A 23515-nucleotide genomic window follows, 5' to 3' on the forward strand; every position below is an offset into this window, starting at 1 on the left:
TATTCATGGATGAGTGAGCACGCATCAAAGTGGGAAAATTGGTATTTTCAATGTCACAGACTCATTTTAAAGGGTCATAAAGTGCATATTGAGGGCAAATTCGGTTTCAAATGTTTTTGTTTTATCATCCATCATTTCTATCACCCGCTATCACCACACACTTTTCGAACTTAAAGCATTTTCATGGTTGAGCGAGCACATTCGAAAACTTAGGAATGAATACTCGTTATACGGCATAAATGCATTCTTTTCGTAACAATTTTTCATGATCAGTTTAATTTATGGGCAAATTAGTGGTGGACCCAGAATTTTAAAATGGGGGAGGGGCCTATAATCGGGGGAGCCACCAACATTTTCAAATTTTAACATGATCTATAGCAAGTTGTAAAGGATACTACCATAACCCCCTATGATGATACGTCACAATACAGGGGCCGCGGAACGGTTTTCAAAGGGGGGGGGAGGTGGGGGTAGCTGAGCCAAAAGTGGGAGGGTGGGGGCTGACCATGCAAAAAATCACAATCGTATGGTCATTTTTACATTTTTGTACATGCTTTTTGAAAAAAGTGGGGGGTGAACCCCCTCCCCCGCTTCCGCGGCCCCTGCAATACAATGTGCTCACTCAACCATGAACATACGATATCAAAATTGTGTGTGGAGTGGCTAAATGATGGATAGTAAACCAGTATAACACCATAAAATTCACCTAAAAAACAACTTTTGTCCAACATTGTATTTGCACAATCTGAAACACGACTCTTGTGACTTTCAAAAATGGTCATTTTTAATTCAATCTTTGATTATTCATGCATGACTCAACTGATCAATTTCATATTTCCCCAGGAGTTGCCTAATGAGTGTAAAAATTTACCTACGAAACATCATATCTCAAAATCATTCTGTTCAAAAGTTACAGCAATTTGATTTAGGGGGACTTACTTTTTTTGTTGTGTGTATATATATATATATATATATATATATATATATATATCATATTAAGATGATCATGTTCATGATGGTTATATCCATTGTCGTTTATACGCCATGAAAAGAAAGTCTTCGTGGTGTTGCCGTACGTGGCAACATTTTTATTCGTTCCCTTTTAATCAAATTTAAATACTCATACTGTTGAATATTAAACTGAAATGAAATCGAATGAAATGTTCAATATGTAAAGTATTGTCCATCAAGATAATGATTTGTGTAAGGTGGTCTGCAATAGTCTACAAAATAATGTAGACTCACATCTTCAGTGTGTACCACAGCTGATTCAAGGAGTCTGCATAGCAGACTAGGTCTACCGAGGCTGCAGATGTGGAATGGCTCGCTTCGCTCGCCCTTTCAGGCTGGTTATAGCAGATCCCACCTAACGAGCCATTCAGAGTCTGCATAGCAGACTAAAATATTTGGGAAAATAAATAAAAAAAACAAATCAAAAGCCAATTACTGAACAACGACGTCTGATCTTGATAGCTGGTTAACCGTACCAGCGAAATGGTGTGCTTGATGGAAAAATTAATTCGTTATGACCTTCTACATAGCATTTATCCAATGACAGAATGACCTTGCGGAACTTTGGGTGTATGATATATATAGAGACATCCGAAAGCAACCACTGATCAACATTGATATATTATGTCTTTGGAGGTATCATTATCTTTCGTTTAGGGTCACACTGCTGTCCGAAAATCTCCTTGCATTCGATGACTTTAAATGACAATCCGTAACAGATTCGAACCTCCATCAACAAATTAGAGCTCTGTGAAAAAAAGTGAACAAGATTATTTAATATTGGCTTGGATTGAATACAGTTCAGAAGCCACATAATATCTAGTAAGATCCTTCGCCAAATAAAATTAATAAAAACATTTTACTTGCTTAAAATGGGTGTATGTTGTGCACGGTTTTCTGCATTAGTATATACTTCAATGGATTTCTATGAGCATGACGAGTGAAATTGAAATGATTTCTGATGCAAAAATTGAAGAAAACAAATCCTGACACTATAAAGCCCGGCAAAGGCTTTAGTTTAATAAAAATTCAACGATGTGAATTATACACTGCGAAAACTCTGGTGTTGATTTAACACCAGCCCGGAATCTATGTCCACACCAGAGAAGTGTTTAACAACACCAGTTTCGTTTTGGTCTAACACCAGATTGGTGTTTGTACAACACCAATTAGTATTAAAACAGCATCGGTTTTATTCCAAACTGGTGTTGTTTCAATACTTCTCTGGTGTGGACATAATAGATTCCGGGCTGGTTTTAAATCAACACCGGAGTTTTTGCATTGTACCATCGTATGATACATTCCTATCTTATAAAGTGCAGTGGCCAACAGTTTTTTTTTCAAATCCGGTTGCAAGACTTGGGAAATGAATGAAAACAAAAATGTGGCACCTCGATAGATTTTTATTTGTCATTAGACTATACTTCTCTCACAAATTATATTAATTGGATATAAGAAAGATACGTAGAAATATGCTTATGCCAAAAGGGCCTTAACTGCTTTTGGCCATTCCGAGATAATGGCGTTTATAAAGGTTTTGGCCTCTCTAATAATCAAAAGTTTGTGGTCGTTCTTTTGCTTTTGAAGCCAATTTCGATAAACGTGTTAAGTTATTAAGTTTTACATGAAATGTGTTAAATTTATTATAAAATATTCAGAACCCCTAAAATCGGGTTAAGGCCCTTTTGGCATAAGGCCGACGTACCTGAAAAAACCGGCTCATTCATTCTTAATAAGCATGATAAGTGGTTTTGTATTTATTAAGACAAAATACAGATATTTCAAAATATATTTTCGTGTAAAATCTTAATAATGGAAGTCCTTGACATCCATCGTAAGTGCTTGGGGGACTTGCATGCACTTATGTGGGATTAACCAAAACGGCAACACGACATATGCTCCGGCGACAATTGATCCGGGCTATAATCGTCTCAGATGTAGGATTAGGGTTGCAGTAGTGTTTTATCATGGAGCTAACAGAGAAGGAGAACCATCTTCCAATTCCTCTGTTAATCCTTTGTTATTGCTTCCTTCGGGCGAAGGAACGATATCTAACATCAATCGGCGAGCCGCCAGGCCAAAGTTAGAGCAAGCTTACATAACGCGATAAGCCCCCTCGTAAAATCTGAGGTCAGAGATTTTTTGAAGGACCCTGCGAGGCACCGCCGTAAACAACGTTCTCCCACATAACTTCCCCCGAGCTCATTTTTTTTTCAAAATTGAAACACGACTTGCTGTTCTTCTAACATCCATATCTCTTTGTACGGATTCCTGATGTACGTCTTTTATGTATGGTTGAACTTCTGAGATGATCCCCTTTGCATACATACCAAATACGTTGCAATCTGAATTGACTCAACAAAATTACAAACGGAGGAAGTTGGAGATTGGTCATTTTAAGTATGTCTGTCTTTCTTCCGTACTTAAATCTTTTCCTAACCGTACCTGGTTTAGAAATTATAATACGGAGAAAAAGCATACTTTGAGCTTAATTTTCATGCCAAGATCATTTGCGAGAAAACAATAGAATCGATAATATAACGACGAATCTGCGGGGCATTTCTCTGGCGATTGTCGCATCGTGGAGTACCCTCCGATTCCCCACGCATTCCTATTTGTGTAAGTTGAAAGTGAGTGTAATGAATGACGGGAGGCGCGTTTCCGTTTTACACCCTGGCGAAGGCATTTTCCGGAAAAGTAGCCAAAAAGCGACTAGTGAAGAGTCTACGTCTACGTTTGTTTACATTATCAGCTGGGCCATGTGGGCGCGCGATCCAAAGTCCGCACCGAAGTTATCCGTAGAACATACCTTACTTTACTTGCAAATGCAGCTGAGCTTATACTTTCTAGGTTCAATACGAATGTTTGCCTTGATCATTTGCCTTGCCGATTTGCTGATGTCTGTCTTTCTCTCTATCTGTCTATATATATCTATCTCTCAAATTCTATCTCTATCTATCTATGTAACTGCAGTATCTATCTAATAATCTTCTCTGTCTCTCTCATTCTTTATCTTTAATACATCTATCTATCTCAAATTCTCTCTATCTCTCTATCCATCCATCTGTCTGTCTTTCTCTATTTCTCTCTATCTATTTTTTAACTAGAGTATCTATCTATCTGTTAATTTGTTAATAATCTTCTCTGTCTCTCTCATTCTTTAATTATCTATTTAATATCTCTATCTATCTATCCATCTGTCTGTCTTTATCTTATTCTCTCTATCTATTTATCTATTATTTAAACTTATCTATCTGTTAAATTGTTAATATACTTTGTCTCTATCTAACATCTATCTATCTCTCATCTATCTATCTCTATCTATCCATCTGTCTGTCTTTCTCTATTTCTCTCTATCTATCTATGTATCTATCTATCTGTTAATTTGTCTATCTTCTCTGTCTCTCCATGATTCTTTATCTTTCTATCTATCTGTCTCTCAAATTATCTATCTCTCTCCTTCTCTAGCATCTGTCCGTCTTTTTTCTCTCTTTCTCTTTGTCCGTCCATATCTATCTACAACATCTCTCGATCTCTCTATCTATCTATCTATCCTTCTCTCTCTCTTTCTCTCTCTCCCCCTCTCTCTATCTATCCATCCATCTCTCCCAAGCTTTCTCTCTCTTTCTATCTATCTATCCACCTCTCTCTCCCCCTCTCTCTCTATTTCTATCTATCTATCTATCTGTCTATCTTGTCTCTATTTCAGTCACTATTTTTCGGCAGCTGCTATAGTGTATCAATCCATCAAACTTCAATTTGTCTTTCCATTATAAGTATCTGTTTATTTTGATTTTGTCTGTCATTCTATTCATTTAGTTAATAATTCATTTTTTGAAAAAAAAAACTATCATATATAAACAACGCGACTGCAAAAGCATGTTCGGATTTCACTCCTGACTGCCGCTCTCTCTGTACATGAAGTGCATGCCGAGGAAATCTGTGCTCCGATCAGTAACTGTGCAAATTGCATGCGGTGGTGGACTCGCCTGTGTCGCACGCTGCATGCAACCAGCGACGTATGTAGACTCTTCACTAGTCGCTTTTGGGCTACTTTTCCGGAAAATGCCTTCGCCAGGGTGTAAAACGGAAACGCGCTGACGGGAGACGTGCTCGCTCAGCTCTTGTCTCTGTATCGTTTTTGGAAAATAGCAGGGGCCGCGGAGCGAACAGATTTAATTTACAAACCAGTAAAAAGGAGAACAAAGTATAAAAATGGTTATTCTACATAATAAAGAAATTAAAAACAACATGTTTGGGACCACAAAGAAGTATACCCAGTTCTATGTCAGGACGATTCATTTTAAGTTACAAAGTCATTTGGAAATAATTACAAGCGAAGTTTTACAATTTTTAGGACCAAAAATAATCATGATTTAAAATTATTTTAGAGAACAAAATAAAAGATGATTACAATTATTGAATTCATATCTTTAGTTTAATCTAAAGAAAAAAGGCTTCCAAAATATAAAGTGTCCGGACACCTGACCCCCCCCCCCCTCATTTCTAAAACATTCTATTTCTGTTCTAGATATATTAAGAAACAGGCCGAATATCATTATGATTTTTGTTAGATTAGGAGATTTTTTGTATGTTTAAGATTGTACTTTTTTCTTTCTTTCTTTCTTTCATATCCTTTTTCTGGCATCATTCTATCCTTCCTCTTTGCCCTTTTTTTTATTCCATCCTATCTTTCTTTCCTGATCTTCTCTCTCTGTTCATTTTTCTTTCCTTGTTTGTCTTACTCTCCGTCCTATTTTAAATTTCCTTTTTTCCTTCATTTTTTCTTTCCACTTTTCTTTGCTTCCTTCTCCCTTTTCTTTTCATTCTTTCTCGATCCTTCCATTATTTTCTTTTTTTAAATTCTCTCCTTAATTTTTTCCTCCCTCTCTTTCATCCTTTTTTTTCATTCTTTATTATATTTTTTCCTTCTAATTTGTGTCCTTTTTTCTTTATTTCCCTCCCTCCCAGGGTGACCAGACGTTCCGTATTTCCCGGGATTGTCCCGTATTTTTGTCCCGGCGTCCCGACAAACCCTTCCCGGGACGCCTTTTTGTCCCGTATTTAAGAATATTGAACAAAATGTAGTTAATGCATTTAAAAGTGGTGATTTTTTTTCATCAAATAACCAACAGATGACGAGCAGAGATAACAATGAAACTAATTTGGAGATGTAATCGGTGGAACAAATTATTTAGTTTTCATAACTAGATTAAAAAACACCAAACTTCATTATGATTTTTGTTAGATGACTTGATTTTTTTGTTTGCTTGAAGTTTGAACTTTTTTCCTTTTTCTTTTGTATCATTCTTTGTTCATCCTTATATCCTTCCTGCTTGCCCTTTTTTGTTCCATCTATCTTTATTTCCGATCTTTTTTTCCTGAACCTTTCTCTCTCTCTCTCTGTTCATTTGTCTTTCTTTCCTTCTTTCTGTTACTTTTCTTTATCAAATTTCCATTCCATATTTCCTGAATTCATTCTTTCTTTCCTTTTGCTTTTCTTTGCTTCCTTCTCACTTCCTCTCCCCTTTTTCGTTCTCTCCTTCAATTATTTTCTCTTTTTGTCATTTTCTCATCTCTTCATTCTTTCCTCCCTCTCTTTCCTCCTTTCTTTCATTCTTTATTTTATTTTTCCCTCCAATTCTTTTCCCTTATAATTTTCTTTCCCTTCCTTCCTCCCTATTTTCTTCTTTCTTTGTTTGTTTCTTTCTTCCAAAGAATGAAGGAAAATATTTCTTTCCTTCATTCATTCTTTCCTTTTCTTTTTCTTTCTCACTTTCTTTTTTCCTTTCTCTTCTTTATTTTGTCTTCCACACATCTATTCATCTTCCCTTCCTTTCTTTTTTTGTCTTTCTATATTCATTTCAAAGAATGACGGAAACCTTTTTTCTCTCTTTTATTCTTTCTTTCATCCTTCTTTTATTCTAATTTTCTTTAATGTTTTTCTTTTCATTTTCCCCTTCAGTTCATTTTTCCTTTCCTTTTTCCTTTTCTTTTGTCTTTTCTTTCTCTCCTTCATTTACCCTCCCTTTCAATTCTTTATATTTTTTTCACATGTCTAACATTGTGTATCTTTTTTGATCTTTTTTGTTGATTGTCCCGTCTTTCTTTCTTTCAAAGAATAAAGGAAGCATTTTTCTTTTATTCGTTCTTTCTTTCCTCATCCTTTTTCTTGTTTCTTTTATTTCTCTCCCTTATGTTTTCTTTCACACATCTTCCCTTCCTTCTTTCCTTTTTCTTTCCTTCTAAATTCATTTCAAATAATGACGGAAACGTTTTTTCTTTTATTCTATCTTTCATAATTTTATTCTAACATTCCTTTTTTTTCTTTATTTTTTCCTTCATTTTCCCCTTCATTTAATAGCTCTATGGTTTTATGTTAGGTTTGGGATAGGGCTTATCCACAAATCCAGAGTTGAAGTCGGTCGTTCCATTAATGTGTAGAATTTGCAGTGGAGCAATTGTCGCCGGAGCAAATGTCCGGTGGAACCAACCAACAAAACTTGACTAGGCTTACCTGATCAACGCAGTACATTCCAATACTATGACCTAGTCCTCGTTGGATCGCTGATCTCACCGAAGCTGAAGGGTAGAAAAGGACCTTCGATGGTCTGATATTATCTCGAGCTAGAAGCCTGGAATGCACGAAAATCAAGCAACGACAACAATTGATGTTAGCATGTCCACATAGTCCCTATATCTCTTTTCTATTGTTACTTTTTTTACACCCCCCCCCCCGTTTGGATTTTTTTAAAGAACATTTTGGAGGTAATTTTTTATTTGGAGTGAAGACTTACGGGGGGGGGCATTGGGAGTTTTTTTCTGTACAAAATGTCCATCAATCCCCTTTTTTTTTGGGGGGGGTAGGGGAGATCCCGGATCCGCCTCTGGTCATTCTTAGTATTTGAACACAGTATTTGACTAGAGAGTTACTCGAACAATTAAACTGGAAATGTTAATTTTAAAACCTATAAAACGATCAATACTTACCGGTAGATATTTACAGCTGAATTCAGTTCAAGAGCAAGAGCAAAGAAGCCGTGTTGTGTGTGTAGGCTAGCAATCTTTCCTTGGGCTGCACATGTTCCATGTTTAACCCATTCATAGGCCCTGTTAATTTTGTTCGAAAGAAAAATAGATCCATCTTTTATTTTCTTTCGATTTTCATCCCAAATAAGTAAAGCATATTTCATTGAATAAATGAATAAATTATGCATATTATTGTTTGTCTTGTAGATGACCTTTGACCTAATGATTCTCGAACACAAATGTGATATTACCCCATAATTATTTGTAACAAATGTAAAGAAAACTGACCGGCGCAGAAATAAGGAAATGAGAGCAGGTTTAACAAAAACATTAAAAAAGGATGGACATGACCTCATATCATTTGACCTTTTGACCCCTAGATCGGACCTTTGACCCAATCATCCTCATGAACACACACGTGGTATTACCCAAGGATCAATTATAGGCCTACCATAATTGATGCAGAAATAAAGAAAGGAGAGAAAGTTGAACAAAAACTTTGAACTTTTGACCCCTAGATGACCTTTGACCCGATCATCCTCAACAACATACATGTGTTATTACTCAATGATCAGTTGTACCAAGTGTAAACACAATTAATGTTGAAATAAAGAAATTAGAGCAATTTGAACAAAACCTTGACCTTTTAAACCTAAGATGACCTTTGACCCCATCATCCTTATAAACGCACATGCGGTATTACTTAAGGATCATTTGAACCAAGTGTGATCAAAATTGATGCAGAAATAAAGAAATAATCTGTAAGTTGAACAAAAACTTAATGGACATGACCTCACATCATTTGACCTTTTGACCCCTAGATTACCTTTGACCCCTTCTCTCTCACTGACTCATATTTGGCATTACCTAAGGATCATATGCACCAAGTGTGAGCATAATTGATGCAGAAATAAAGAAATGTGTGCAAGTTGAACAAAATTTTGATCTTTTGACCCCTATTTGACCTTTGACCCCGTCATCCTAAACAACACACCTATGGTATTACCAAGAGATCATTTGAAGCAAGTATAATTAAACTTGATGCAGAAATAAAGAAATGAGAACAAGTTGAACAAAAATATTATCACTTGAGCTTTTGACCCTCTGACCTTTGACCCCCATCATCCTCATGAACATACTCGATGCAGAAATAGAGAAATCATAGAAAATTGAACAAAAACTTTAATATTTCTGTAACAGACCAGCAGACTAATTTATACCAACGTACCAACAGGAAGGGTGATCACTAGGTCGTCTCTGCCAAACTTCGTTCAGGCGAGACAACAAAAAAAAGATACGACTGTTAGACCGCCGCAAATCTTTTAGGTGTGTCCTCCCTGTCCTTCACCTCCGTCATTTAAATTCATTTTAAAAAGGACAACCTCCTACTGAAGAAAACGAATTAAGTGAAAGAAAACTGCCAAAGGGATATATACGACGAAAAAAATTATTGCACAGGCTCCAATAAGTTATGGGCCATGTAGCACCAAAGCACTTAAATGATAGGAACTTAATCAACTTTTACTCACCAAAATTCTTCGTTCGTTTTTCTCTTATCTAGAGTACTCCATGTCTTACTCATCGTAATGCGGAGATCCTGCAACATATATTGGATTATATTAATTGAAAAAATATAATGCCTATGAAATAGATAATATAAAGCTTCTTCTCTCTTATCTTATTTACTTTCCATACACTCTAAACTGAAAAATGTAAATCACCGTTGAATTTTGGTCTTTTTATCTCTGCAGTTCTATACGACAACGAACGGAAATAGGCTGCCACAGGGGCGCATCCAGATTTCGCCGAAAGGGGACCAACAAATATTTTCATCCACGATTCCCTCTATTGACCGTTACAACTTGATATATGCTGTTTTTATGGGGGTACTACTAGTCCTTACTATTGTCTTTCTACTTTCAAACATGATTTGATATATCTTGAATTCTTAATAAATGATAAAATTTCGATTTTTCAATCTGTAGACTTGATATTAAAGGCACTTAATGCAAACATGGAGCGCGAGGTGAAACTTGGAAATATGCTCACTCGCGTGCACATGTAAAGCACTATATACATGTAGGCACTAGCGTACCTAAGGGGGACCCCCCCCCCCCCCCGCCGCCCTAGACGAATCAAAAGTGATCCCTGACGCCGAGCCACAAGTGGCAACTTCTTTTGAACTTGAAGACCTTTTTTAGCTTGTCAATTTTTTGGCGGACGAATTTGCCCACCCCCTTGGAAAATCCTAGGTACACCTCTGCATGTAGGTACATTATGAAGATGATGACTATAAATAACAAAATGTTTTCATCATTCTTTTTTACACATGAGCAGGATGCATATCTCGATGGAACAAAACAATGAAAACCAGAATCACGAGCATGATATATTTTACATACTTGACTTTAAAACTGGATATTCTTAATGTATCTACACTGTAAGTAAAATCTTACCACTACGATGGTAATTATGTGTCCAACCAATATCGGCAGTATTTTATCTAACACGGCAAGCATGTTGTCCAGTAAGATTTAAAAAAATACGCAGCAATTACTTTAGAATGGGCAAAATAAATAATGGGGAAACTCCACAAACTATTTATAAATAATGAAGTAGACGTTTCCATTATCTAACAAATAATCATTATTCATAAATAATTGGGAAACTCCACAAATTATTTATAAATAAAGAAATGTTCACTGGCATTGTTTAATATATAATTATTATTTATAAATAATAGAAAACTTGACAAACTTATTTGAAAATAATGGAAAAACGAATTGCAGTTATTTATAAATAATAAAGGATATAGTGTCATTATTTATAAATAATGAAAAACAAATAATCATTATTTATAAATAATGGAAAACAAATAATAATTATTTATAAATAATGGAGGGTTGAATTGTTATTATTTATAAATAATGAAGCGTGGCTTGTATATATATATATAAATAATGAAAATTGTAAAAGTATAAAATAGTAATTATTTATGAATAAAATGTTACTTATATATATATATAATGGATATTATTTGTTAAATAATGATTATATAACAAATAATTGTTCTATACAGTGCGTCCCAGAAAAAACGAAACCGAGATTTAGCGATGATTTATCATAACTTAATCGTTAATAAAATAGACAAATGACCTACTCATTTGGCGGGGGGTATCTGAATTTCAAAATAAAAACCACATGCCTAAAAAGTTCAATATCTGCTCTTTTATTTGATACCTTAATCACAGAAGATGGTCAAGAAGTAAAAAAAGTTATGCTCTCTCAAAACAATGCTTGTATATTTCCATATTTCATTAAATAAACGTGTTTTCACCGATTTCCCACAGAAGCTATCGCACTATAACAAAAGAATTAATGCATGGCTGATCGTCAACAAAACGGAGTGTCGAGTTATTTCAAATAGCCAGAACTTGTTATTTCTCGACCATTTTTTTTAATTGAGGTATCAAATTAAAGAGCAGATATGGAACCTTTTGAAAATGTGGTTTTCTTTTTGAAACCCAGATACAGCCCGCAAAGTGACTTTTCGGTATCCCTTCTTTAAATTGTTTTTGCTCACTCATGCGTGAATGAGAAATAATCTAAGTAATTCCAGATGAAAGAGGAGATTCTAAGCATTAAATTGGTAGGTCATTTCTCTATTTTATTAATGAATAAGTTAGGATAAATCATCGATAAATCTCGGTTTCGTTTTTCTGGGACGCACTGTATAATTTTGGTACAAACGGCGTCTCATAACTTCAATGCCTCTTTGACCCCATCACACGTACAGATCCCTTTCCAACAACAAGATGAATTTCTTGATGACGTATATAAATGGTTGTACGGCGTCACTCCCAAACGAGAAGATGATTATCTTCAGGGTGAACTTGGGGTCCGTTTCACAAAGGACTTGCAACTGTTGTAACTTTGCCATTATGGCAACTACCATGGCAACAGGGCTCAGCAGCCAATCAAAATCAAGGTTACCATGGTAGTTGCCATAATGGCAAAGTTACAACAGTTGCAAGTCCTTTATGAAACGGACCCCTGGACGCTTTGGGTACTTGATTGCACTGGCCACCAAAGAGTGACGGTGCTGGACGAGAAGTGATCCTCATTCTGTTTCTCTCAGTCTCTGCATTATTTTAATCCCGCCACCAGTATATACCCCTGTAGTCATTTATTCTTTTTAATGCAAATAACCTTTAAAATCAGGTGTTTGAGTTTGTTTGTTGAGCAATGGGCCTGTATGCGAGTGAATTGGGCGAAATAAGGGTGAAGTGGGACCCCATTCATAATTTTTTTTCACGTGACTATTGCTGAATTATTCAGCACTTTATTTTTCTTAATCTCGCTTGTGAATCTACTACAAAGTAACATAGGCCTTCTTCAATAAATGACCAAAAAAAAAATCAAAATTGGTATAAAAATGGCAAAATGGCATAATCGAAAAGAAATTTTCGTAATTTCATGATATATTCAAAAATTTCTAGCTACAAATAATGCCCATGAAGTTCACCCAATCACCTCCTACATCGACGATCCCCTGTCGATTCGTGATTGTTTTTTGGGGGGGAGGGGGGCAACATGGGCAAGTAAGGACAAAGATAATGAAAACATAATATATTGTCACGCCTTTGTAAATACAGACTTGGAGTATTTTCAGTATTAAGTGAGAGCACAGCTTCCTCGAGCTCGCAAAGCCATGGAACGTCCTTCCAGCATTCCCAGGTTAGACCATGGACCTATCACACATTCGTAATAGGTCCATGGTTAGACCTATGGGCCTTCGCTTACGTAACGACAAGTCAGAACAGTCTCTCAGTCGCGTGCGGCCTCGCCAGCGATGACAGATCTCAGTCGCGTGCGACCTCACCTGACCTCACGCCGAGGACAGATATGTTTTGGGTAAGACTCCAGGGTCTCGCTCGCGGACAGATTATGCAATACCAAGGACCGACTCGCAGTCGCGTGCAGCCAATCTGTGCCGAGGACGAATTATTTTTTTGGTGGGGGCAGAAACTGTCACAAGAATGCTTTGCTCGATTTAGCTCTCTATTAGTGGGGTGGTAATTCGTTATTTTTAGGAGTTTTCTCTGGGCATCATAATTTATGATGGCATGTTTTGGAGTTTATCGAGTGTAGGCCTAGTTGGGTTGTGTCTGTTCTTCAAATGTCTACTCTTTTTAATAAATGGACGAGTCTAACCTAAAAGTCAGCTCGATTTGCTTATTTAAATTTGCTTTTCCCCACTTCCCATAGATTATAGACGCATGTAAAGATAGTTGACTTACATTCTTAGTGAACTGAAAGAACTGAAGTGAGAACCTTTATACAGAGTCAATGAGAGGGGGGGGGGGTAACAGTCTGTTGGTGAAATCGGAGAGATCTGATATCTACAGCGGCTTATTAATTTTCAACTACCTTATAAATTTCATAATGATAAAAATATGATTAAAAAATCTGTTTATTACCTTTACTGCTTGAGGGTCGAAAGGCCATGAATTATTGCAGTATGTAGGACTTTGTGATGATCCTTGGCTTGGCCTGAACGTGAAAGAAAAGTATACAGCTAGAGGAGAATCAAGAATTTCAGAGTAAGGGGTCGGGCACATGGTGACACGACATTTGCTCTTGCGATTAATTCTCCATACTTTAATTTCGTCTAAGATAAAGGGTTCGAGTTGTAATGTATAGGGTTTTATGTTAGGACTAGGGTTGGGTTTAGGATAGCCTTATACACAGCAACTGTGGTGTTAACCGGTGTGGACATAGAGGACCACACCAGTTATTTTACACCGGTGTTAAATCGGTGGTGTTAGTTTTACACCTATAGGTGTTATTACAACACCTTTTGTTGTTACATTTACACTCTTTGGTGTTATGTTTAATCGCTAGGGTGTAATTTTAACACCTCAGGGTGTGGTCCTCTGTTAACACCAATTGGTGTCAGTTTTAACACCACAGTTTTTACAGTGTATAACGTAAACTCCAGGTTAGTCATTCCATTAGTGTGTGGAATTTGCATCCGAGCATAATTTCATGGAACCGGGGCACAGAGAACTTAGGCCAAGAGCATTAGGTTTAACATGGAAATTTTTGGTAACAAGCTGGGTTTTTTTTCAGGATAGGTCAAGAAATATGTCTAGAATAACATACTAAAAGTCCTCGTATATCCTCCTTGAGGGTTTTCCGTAAACCAAGATGGCGTCCAAAATGGCCGCCATTCACAGAAAATTGACATATCCTACTCATCATCCACCCTAGACATTAAATTTGGTGCATATTTCATGGTGTAAAGGTGTAAAAAGAGCTATGATACAGGTTAGAGTGACCATAAGCAGACCAGTATACCCCAAAAATCCAAGATGGTGTCTAAAATGGCCGCCAAAGACTGAAAATCCACAATTCATCGAATACTAATGTTAGTATCTTTAATTTTGTTTCTATTCAGTGGTGTTAAGGGTCAGGTAGTACATTTGGACAAGTTACAAGGACAGTCAGTGATCAAGTATGTCCAAAAACCCAAGATTGCTTCCAAAAATGGGGTCTAAAATGGTAGCTATTACTTACAAATGGAAATTTGTAAATTTAATATCTGCTTGAGATATATGATTGTGGTATCTAAACCATGGTTTAAAGGGTAAAATAATACATTTGGACAGGTTAAAAGGAGCTTCAGTGGTCCAGTATGTCCAAAAATCCAAGACGGTTTCCAAAAATGGCGTCTGAAGTGGCTGTTATTCCTTACAAAGGGATATAGTTAATTTTACATCCGCGTGAGAGATATCATTTTACTGTCTAAACCATGGTTTGAAGAGTCATATAATACATTAGGACTGGTTAAAAGGAGAGTCAGTGGTCCAGTATGTCAAAATATCCAAGATTTCTTCCAAAAATGGAGTTTAAATTGACTGCTATTGCTGAAAAACTGTCATAAAAATCGAAGATGGCTTGTAAAAATGGAGTCTAAATTGAGATAGACTCTCTATTATCTGCCTGGGAGATGATATTTTGAGATCTAAAGCATGGTTTTAAGGGTCTAATAATGCATTATGACAGGTTAAGAGGACATTCATTGGTCCAGTATGACATAAATCCAAGATGGCTTCCAAAAATGGAGTCTAAAATGGATGTTTTTACTTACAAATTAACATAGTTTATTATTAGTTTGATATCTGCATGGAATATATGATTTTGGTGTCAAAACCATTGTCTAAAGGGTCAAATAAAATATTATGAAAGTTCAAAGGACAGTCAGTGGTCCTGCCATGACCAGAAATTCAAGATGGATTCCAAACATGGAGTCTAAATTGACTGCTGTTACTGAAAATGGACGCACTTCATTAAAAATCCACCTGAGAGATATAATTGTGGTGTCTACACTGTGGTTTAAAGGGTCAAATAATACATTAGGAAACATTAAAAGGACAGCCAGTGTTCCAGTATGTCCAAGAATCGAAAACGCTTCTAAAATTGAGTTTAAAATTGTTGTTTCTACATACTTATGGACATTGTTCATTTCATATCTGCCTGGCAGATATGATTTTGGTGTGTAAACCATGGTTTATATAGCCAAATAATAATAAAAATAATAATGAAAAGCTGAACATCCTTGTTACTTTCTTGTCCTATATTTGCCAATTCATTTTTTACAGGTGGATATGAAGTATGACCGTTTATAAGTGATGGGAGTTACACGCCATTTTGGAAGCCCTCTTGGATTTTAATGCATAATGGACAATTGCATATCATTTTGAGGGGTCCCAGAGTATTATTTGACTCCTGAAACTATAGACACAAAAACACTAGTAATATCTCTCACGCGGATGCAAAATATACTAATGTCCCTTTGTAAGTAATAGCAGCCACTTTAGACTCCAATTTTGACAGCCATCTTTGATTTTTTGTCATACTGGACAATTGAGTGTCCTTTTATCTTCTCGTGATGTATTATTTGACCCTTTAAATCATGGTTTAGACAACACACTATCATCTCCCAGGCAGCTATTAAATGAAGTAATTTGTTATGTAAGTAACAAAGTAAGTAATGTTAATTTGTTTGTAACAACAGCCATTTTAGACTCCATTTTTACAAGCCGTCTTCGATTTTTGGACATACTGGACCACTGGCGGCCTTTGTTTCTTGCATTAGTGTATCTTAACAATAGTTTCGACACTACAATCATATCTCTCGGGTGGATTCTTAATGAATTATGTCAATTTTTCAGTAGTAGCAGTCAATTTAGACTCAATTTTTGGAATCCATCTTGGATTTTTGAACATAGTTACTAGACCATTGGCGGTCCTTTTTATTTCTCCTGGTGGATTATTTGACCCTTTAAACCATAGTTTATATACACACTAAAGTCATATCTCTCGGGTGGATTTTTAAAGAAGTGTGTAAAATTTTCAGTAACAGTAGTCAATTTAGACTCCATTTTTGGAAGCCATCTTGGATTTTTGGACATACTGGACCATTGTATGTCCTTTTAACCTGTCCTTATGTATTATCTGACCCTTTAAACCATGGTTTAGACACAAAAACATTATCTCCCAGACAGATATTAGATGAACTATGTCAATTTTAGACTCCATTTTACAAGCCGTCTTTGATTTTTATGTCAATTTTTCAAGAACAGCAGTCAAGTTAGACTCCATTTTTTGGAAGTCATCTTGGATCTTTGGACATACTAGACCATTGGCGGTCCTTTTTATTTCTCCTGGTGGATTATTTGAGCCTTTAACCCATAGTTTATATATACACGCTAAAGCCATATCTCTCGGGTGGATTTTTAATGAAGTATGTAAATTTTTCAGTAACAGTAGTCAATTTAGACTCCATTTTTGGAAGCCATCTTGGATTTTTGGATATACTGGACCATTGACCTGTCGTTATGTATTATCTGACCCTTTAAACCATGGTTTAGACACAAAAATATTATCTCCCAGGCAGATATTAGATGAACTATGTCAATTTTAGACTCCATTTTACAAGCCGTCTTTGATTTTTATGTCAATTTTTCAGGAACAGCAGTCAAGTTAGACTCCATTTTTTGGAAATCATCTTGGATTTTTAGACATACTGGACCACCGAGTGTCTTTTTAACCATTCCCTTCAAACCATGATTTAGACAACACAATCATATATCCAGGCAGATATCAAATGTACTATGTCCATTTGTAAGTAATAGAAGCCATTTAGTAAACCCCATTACTTGAAGCAATCTTGGATTTTTGGACAAACTTGACCAGTGACTGTCCTTGTAGCTTATCAAAATGTAGACCCTTAAAACCATTGAATAGAAACAGAATTAAAGATACTAACATAAGCAATAGATAAATTGTGGATTTTTAGGCTTTGGCGGCCATTTTAGACGCCATCTTGGATTTTTGGATATACTGGTCTGCATATGTTCACTCTAACCTGTATCAATAGATCTTTTTACACTGTTAAACCATGAAATATGCACAAAATTTTGATGTCTAGGTCGGATAATGAGAGCGCTATGGCCATTTTGGACGCCATCTTGGATTACGGAAAACCCTCAAGGAGGATATATGAGGATTTTTAGTATGTTATTCTAGACATGTTCCTGGACCTATCCTGAAAAAATCAGCTTGTTACCTGAGATTTCCTTTCTTAAGCCTATTTTGGCCTAATACTCTTGGACTAACTGTTGTGTCGGAAATGCAGAGCGGAATAAAATTGCTATTCTTAAAAATAAAGAGGAATTTAAGATAACTCTACAATCGCAATGTGTATCCCTAATAGAAAATAAAGGGCAAAAAGGGGGTGTCACTGCCCCGTAGGGCGCAATTCGCATGTTTATCCTCACCTCCAAAAGAGAAGGGTGATGGGCACAATGATCGAGGGAAGCTTGATGGCAAATGGTATTATATGCACACAACTCTGTCCTCTGTGTTTATAATGATAATAATAATATTCCGCATTTATATAGCGCTTAATACATCGGAACGACGTCTCTAAGCGCTTTACAGAAATATTATTACCCCCGGTCATCGGATCTTTGCATGCCCGCATATAATGTATGCACCTTCTCCTCTCCCTGGGGAGCATTCCAACAAGAGTTCCAAGACTCAATTGCTAGGCATACTACATACTATAGGCTTTCACATCCTACCGGGTACCCATTTAACACATGGAGAGTGGAAAGTGTGGATTAACGCCTTGCCAAAGGACGCTATAGGACATTCGAACACACGACCCTCTGATTACAAGGAGAGAGTCAGAACCGCTCCACCCCGACGATTCCACGCGCGTCCCTTCCCACCACAACACCCCCGATCCGCGCCCAGACACATACAGCACCAAGCATTGTAAACCGATTAATCACTTCACATTCAAGACTACTTATCAAATTCCAACATGCTGAATAATTAACCTTCATAGACATAATTTTGTGAAGAAGTAAATCGATGCTGAATGTGTATCAGATATTTCTTTAATATTAGACCAGCAGTGAATAGATTCTCATACACATCCCAAAGTATAATTATGTACGCTTTGAAGAAAAAGGTCTTTGTCATATACATGTAAAGTATATTAATCAACGAGTCATAAAAGTAAAATTAGTATGTGTGCTTGTTTTGTATTAATTTCCATATAAAAAATAGGGCCTATAGATGTTCAAATTTAACAAATCATATAAAATATTGAAGATTGCCCATTCCAGCGGTATTTACAAAATACTACTGTTATTCCAGAGTCTTGTAATGTTAAATGAAGATATTCGGTATGATTGATTTGTTTTCGCAAAGATTTGAATTAAAAAATATAGATATATACAATTTAAAGAGGTGATGCGTGACAACTTATAAGTGGTAAATGTAAGATAAATGTATAGATTCGTTTTATCAAATTGTAAGCCTATGTGGTAAGTATACTCAGCTCAATATTTCTGATAATAGATTTCATGATAATTTACCATAAACCATGGATGGTCCAGTTGTTCTTTACATTGTATTCACGGCAATCCTGCGTATAAAATAAGAAGAGGTGATAAGAAAGCAGCTACAATTTTAGGAAGTGATAATAGGCATGATGGATCAATACAAAAAAAACTCTCACCCATTATATTGCTCCGATGAATACAAACTGCAGGAAAACGAGCTTTTAATAGATCATCCAACTAGAAACTTTGCTTTTTCATGTCTTTGCCAAATCATTGTTTGGGTCGTTCAATTCCTAGTTTGGATGTCCTTCCCCCAAAAAATATCTACAGACATCACATGCATGCATGTTCTTTACAATTAATTCAAAGCAACATTCATCTCACTCCTATTATGTTTATATATTTTACAAGGTATTTAAAACATACATGTAAATACATTATAAAGAATTATTTGAATAATTGAGTTTCAAAGTAAATTTATGTAGGCCTAAATCAAGAAAAAATAACATTAAATAATTCCTGCCTTGTTCAATTTCATTTTCAGTTGTGTTAATCCGAAACACGGAACAGATACACAGATAGTAGTTTAGTCCAAAAATAAGAAAAACGGTACTTTGTTATTTCGAAAATTTGTGGCATTATGATTCCGAAGTTTCTTTAGTCCCAAAAAAAATATTTGGTTCTTATGCCGCGTAAAATAAGTTTCGTTGGCGCGAAAATTAAATAAGATTCAATAATATGAAAATATAACTAATGAACTGCTTATAGGAACCTTGCTTTATTTGCAAACTCGGATTATTTTCAATCGGATTAACACATCTCCAGACTAATGAACTTCGGAATATCGAACCTTCAGAGTATTCGAATCTTAGGAATAATGAGTTTTGGAATTAACGAGGAATAGTGAAAATAATGATGTATTCTAAATTTAGATTTAGAAGGCTCTCGATCGGCCCGTATAAATGAATGAGTCAGAATAGCATACCTTTCCAAATTTTCTGCAGACAGTTGGTGGCCATTCTAATGCGAGTGTTAGATGATCCCATCTACTTCTGAGAAGAGTCCAGCAATGAAATCAATATAGATTATTAGTAAATATTGTTATGATCTCAATAGGGACTATATTGTACAGACCGTTTGGTTCAAGGTACTACAAAATAGTAAATAGTACTTCAAAATAAAAAAAGGAACGTTTTGGAGAAACGAACTCTTTTTTATTGCTAGTCAAATTTTTGACAGCGAGAACCTATTATTTACAAAGAGAATGCCAAACACCCCCCCCCCCGAAAAAAATGGACTGACATTGCCTTTCTTACTGAATACAATAAATGATGCTAAGAACATGTGAGAATCGACCTATCTGACTGTTTGAAGTTGACTAGCAAACAGTCGAAGTTTTCTCAAACTCGGAATTGCAAAAAAACTCTATTTTTTCTGATAGCCTATTAATATGTAATATATATAGTCCTCTCATGCCTATAGCTATATCAGCATATGTAAGTGCTTTAGTTGTAGAAAAAATAGGCTTATAAATACAACAAAAGAAATGACAGTGACATCAAAATATACGTGGACCTCCATTCACCGGCTCAATTCCGATATAAGGCAACGTAGCAAGAGTCATTGCAGTCAGTCAGCACCAATGGGGTGGGGCAATCACTCACACCCCCCCCCCTCCCGATAACCTTGAAAAATGAAAAAAAAAACTTTTGAGTAATTTTTAAATGATAGCTGTACATGCTGTCACAGGCATCATATTCAAGCTGTATGTGATTTTGGGCCCGTTGCAGGAAGAGTTTTAATCAACCCCCCGGGGGGGGGCACTTACATTGACGAGTGGATACCATGCGCGACCAAAAAAACACGTAAAAAGGATGTCTTTTTCACGATAGGGCACGTTACGTACGTAACGTGATAAGGGTGTCAAAAACACAAAAATAATGAAAAAAGGGTATCTATTTCGCTAGGAAAATTACGTGTTTAGGGTCGAATTTGCGGGGATGATAAAACAAAATTAAATGTTTTATAAAGGATGTCCTTTTTGCCCCAACACTACGTGTTTAGAGTCTGATTTGCGCGAGGTGTAGAAGATGGGGTCGTACTAAACCAAAAAAGGTAAAAGCCGACGACCGAAGGACCCGTGACAATAAAACATTCCTGTACTTGTTTAGGGGTTCATTTATTTGCCAAGAGTATCGTTTTGTTTTCCAATACTTGTTAAGGGGTGCATTTTCAGAATATGGAAATTACGTGTTTAGGGTGCTTTTCGAGACCCCATGGTCGCGCATGGTATCCACTCGTGAATGGAAGTGCCCCCCCCCCCCCCGGAATCAAACGCAACTCTAAAAATCATGCGCAACTTGATTTTCAACCAATCAACAGCGCGCATTTTTGACTTGCGATTGATTTTTTGACTTGCGTTTAAACGCAACTCTTTCTGCAACGGGCCCCTTAAGTACCATATATATCACTCTTCATTTTTTCTTGTCCACCCTTGCCCCACCCCCCGAAAATAAATGTGCTACCCTCCACTTGTCACACCCCCCCCCCATTTAAAAATCCATCCAGATGCACAAGTAGCAGATAACAGCCATAATTTTTTTCTGCATAACATGTTGAATTGTCACACAATGTATCAATAGGAAACATTTAGGCCTAGCCTATCCATGAAAATTAGTTGTAGTACTGCCTTACCGGGTAGACCCTCCGAAGTCTGTTTGAAGCTCCGATTTCACCACACCAAATGCTAGTAGTAGTGGTAATAAAACAAGACTGGTCAGCACAAGAGATTCCATGACTTTGACATTTCATTCTGTTTATTACTCTACACTGAGTAAAGTCCCACAAGTGATTTAATTGTTATGCGATGTATCTTCTTTAAAAAAATACATCACATGGAAGTTAGACCACTTGCGGCTATGAAAATAGCCTCAAGTGATCTGGTTTCCGTTTCAATACTTGCATTTACCTTATAAACTTCATACTGTGAAAACACAATGGCATATTTATGGCCATGAGATTCCTCCTAACTTACAAAGATGATTGTCCTGGTTTTAAATGCAATTTCTTGTTTCCTCCTTGAGGACTGTGTGGGGTTTTTTTTATCAGCAATGTGTGTTGCTTTCGGTTTGATATATTCGCTGTTGACAAGCAGTTGGTTTACTTTGGGCTAAACCCATTTGGTCAACAATTAATTTGATCTAATTGTTATTTTGTGTACACTAAACCAGCTCTGATACACAATTTAGTCTAATTGATTGGTGTTAGTCCAAGTGTATATTAGATGAAATGGGTGTCAGCCTAAATAGACCAAAATGATTTCAAGATGAATCGGATTTAGCATAATATACATATAATGAATATTTATGAGTGCAATGGACCATGGACGAATGAATAATTTTTATGGCGGGGGGGATGACGCATAAGCTTTTTTTTATATAAAACTTGAAAGCGAGGGAGCAAAGCGACCATGATTGTCATTTGGGTGCTTATGCATTTCATAAAGTGAATTAGGATTGTGTGCATACTTTTGGTGGATTTTGTGAAAATTTTTAGTGATAAAATGTAAACTTTAAACATTTCTGGGGGGGTACAATTTCCCAAAAGCCCCACCCATCTGCGTACGGCCATATAATGGACAGAATACTTGTACTTCATGAGGTGACAGATGAAATGATCCATTCAAAGATCATTCATTTCACCTTTCACTGAATGAAAAATTCTGTCCATTGCACATTTGAAAGGAACATTAATTATTTGTTTTATATGACACATTAAATAGATCCTTATCATTTGACATTTATGAATTTGAATGCAAAAGTTGTTTATTGTGGTATACATACAACATGCGCAAAGTGTTTTTATATGTAGCGCCAGTGGTCTTGGCGAAAATGCAATAGACAAAATCGTATAGATCAAAAAATTGCGCGGATGATGGGCTGAATGATCGACATCGAACAACCAATCAAACGAGAAGGATCTATCTAGGTGTCATACACGTATAACCTAGGGCATGTCATAGGATGCATAGTTACTTCATTTTGACAATTTATTCGACCTTATATTTACTCAGGCTTTCATGAAAAAAACGGTGAATGTAATAGAAAAGAATAGGGTAACAAGAAGATAGAAATCATAATGCAAAGGAATACAAAGTCTCAAATTATGATTTCTTTTTTAATTACATAAATGTAATTCATACATAAGATGAAAAATACAAAATACTCAATCTTCTTATTCATCAATGGGTATGAATTTGCATATTGTGATCAAATATATGTACATGTATACAATGATCATTCATGGTTTTAAGGTTCAATGTAGAACAAATGACTGAATTACAATACACTTATAGGAAATAGTACTATCACATGAATATTCCACCTTAAATCTACTTTCGCTGTACCATTCAAATGTAATTTACAAATGAATGAAGTTACAAATTGAAATAAATCATGTCTGGTAACATAACGACCTTTCACACGGTAGAAAATTGTAATTTGAATGATTCCAGTGAAAAATAAGGCTAATGACAAATTTTTAGCATGGGTGAA

The 23515-nt window shown here is 36.0% G+C and overlaps 1 protein-coding gene across 1 annotated transcript; it reads right to left on the minus strand.

The window, feature by feature from the left end:
* Nucleotides 1-1421: 1421 nt before the first annotated feature.
* Nucleotides 1422-20586, minus strand: LOC121412954 (ribonuclease Oy-like). Its single transcript, XM_041605716.1, has 7 exons — nucleotides 20548-20586; nucleotides 18996-19081; nucleotides 13521-13593; nucleotides 9570-9637; nucleotides 8002-8121; nucleotides 7529-7646; nucleotides 1422-1759 (listed from the first exon to the last, which is right to left on the minus strand). The coding sequence occupies exons 1-7, from the start codon at nucleotides 20584-20586 to the stop codon at nucleotides 1634-1636; spliced, it is 630 nt and encodes a 209-aa protein (XP_041461650.1). The 3' UTR covers nucleotides 1422-1633.
* Nucleotides 20587-23515: the final 2929 nt, after the last annotated feature.

This window comes from Lytechinus variegatus, chromosome 4 (genome assembly GCF_018143015.1).
Source record: "Lytechinus variegatus isolate NC3 chromosome 4, Lvar_3.0, whole genome shotgun sequence".
NCBI lineage: Eukaryota > Metazoa > Echinodermata > Echinoidea > Temnopleuroida > Toxopneustidae > Lytechinus > Lytechinus variegatus.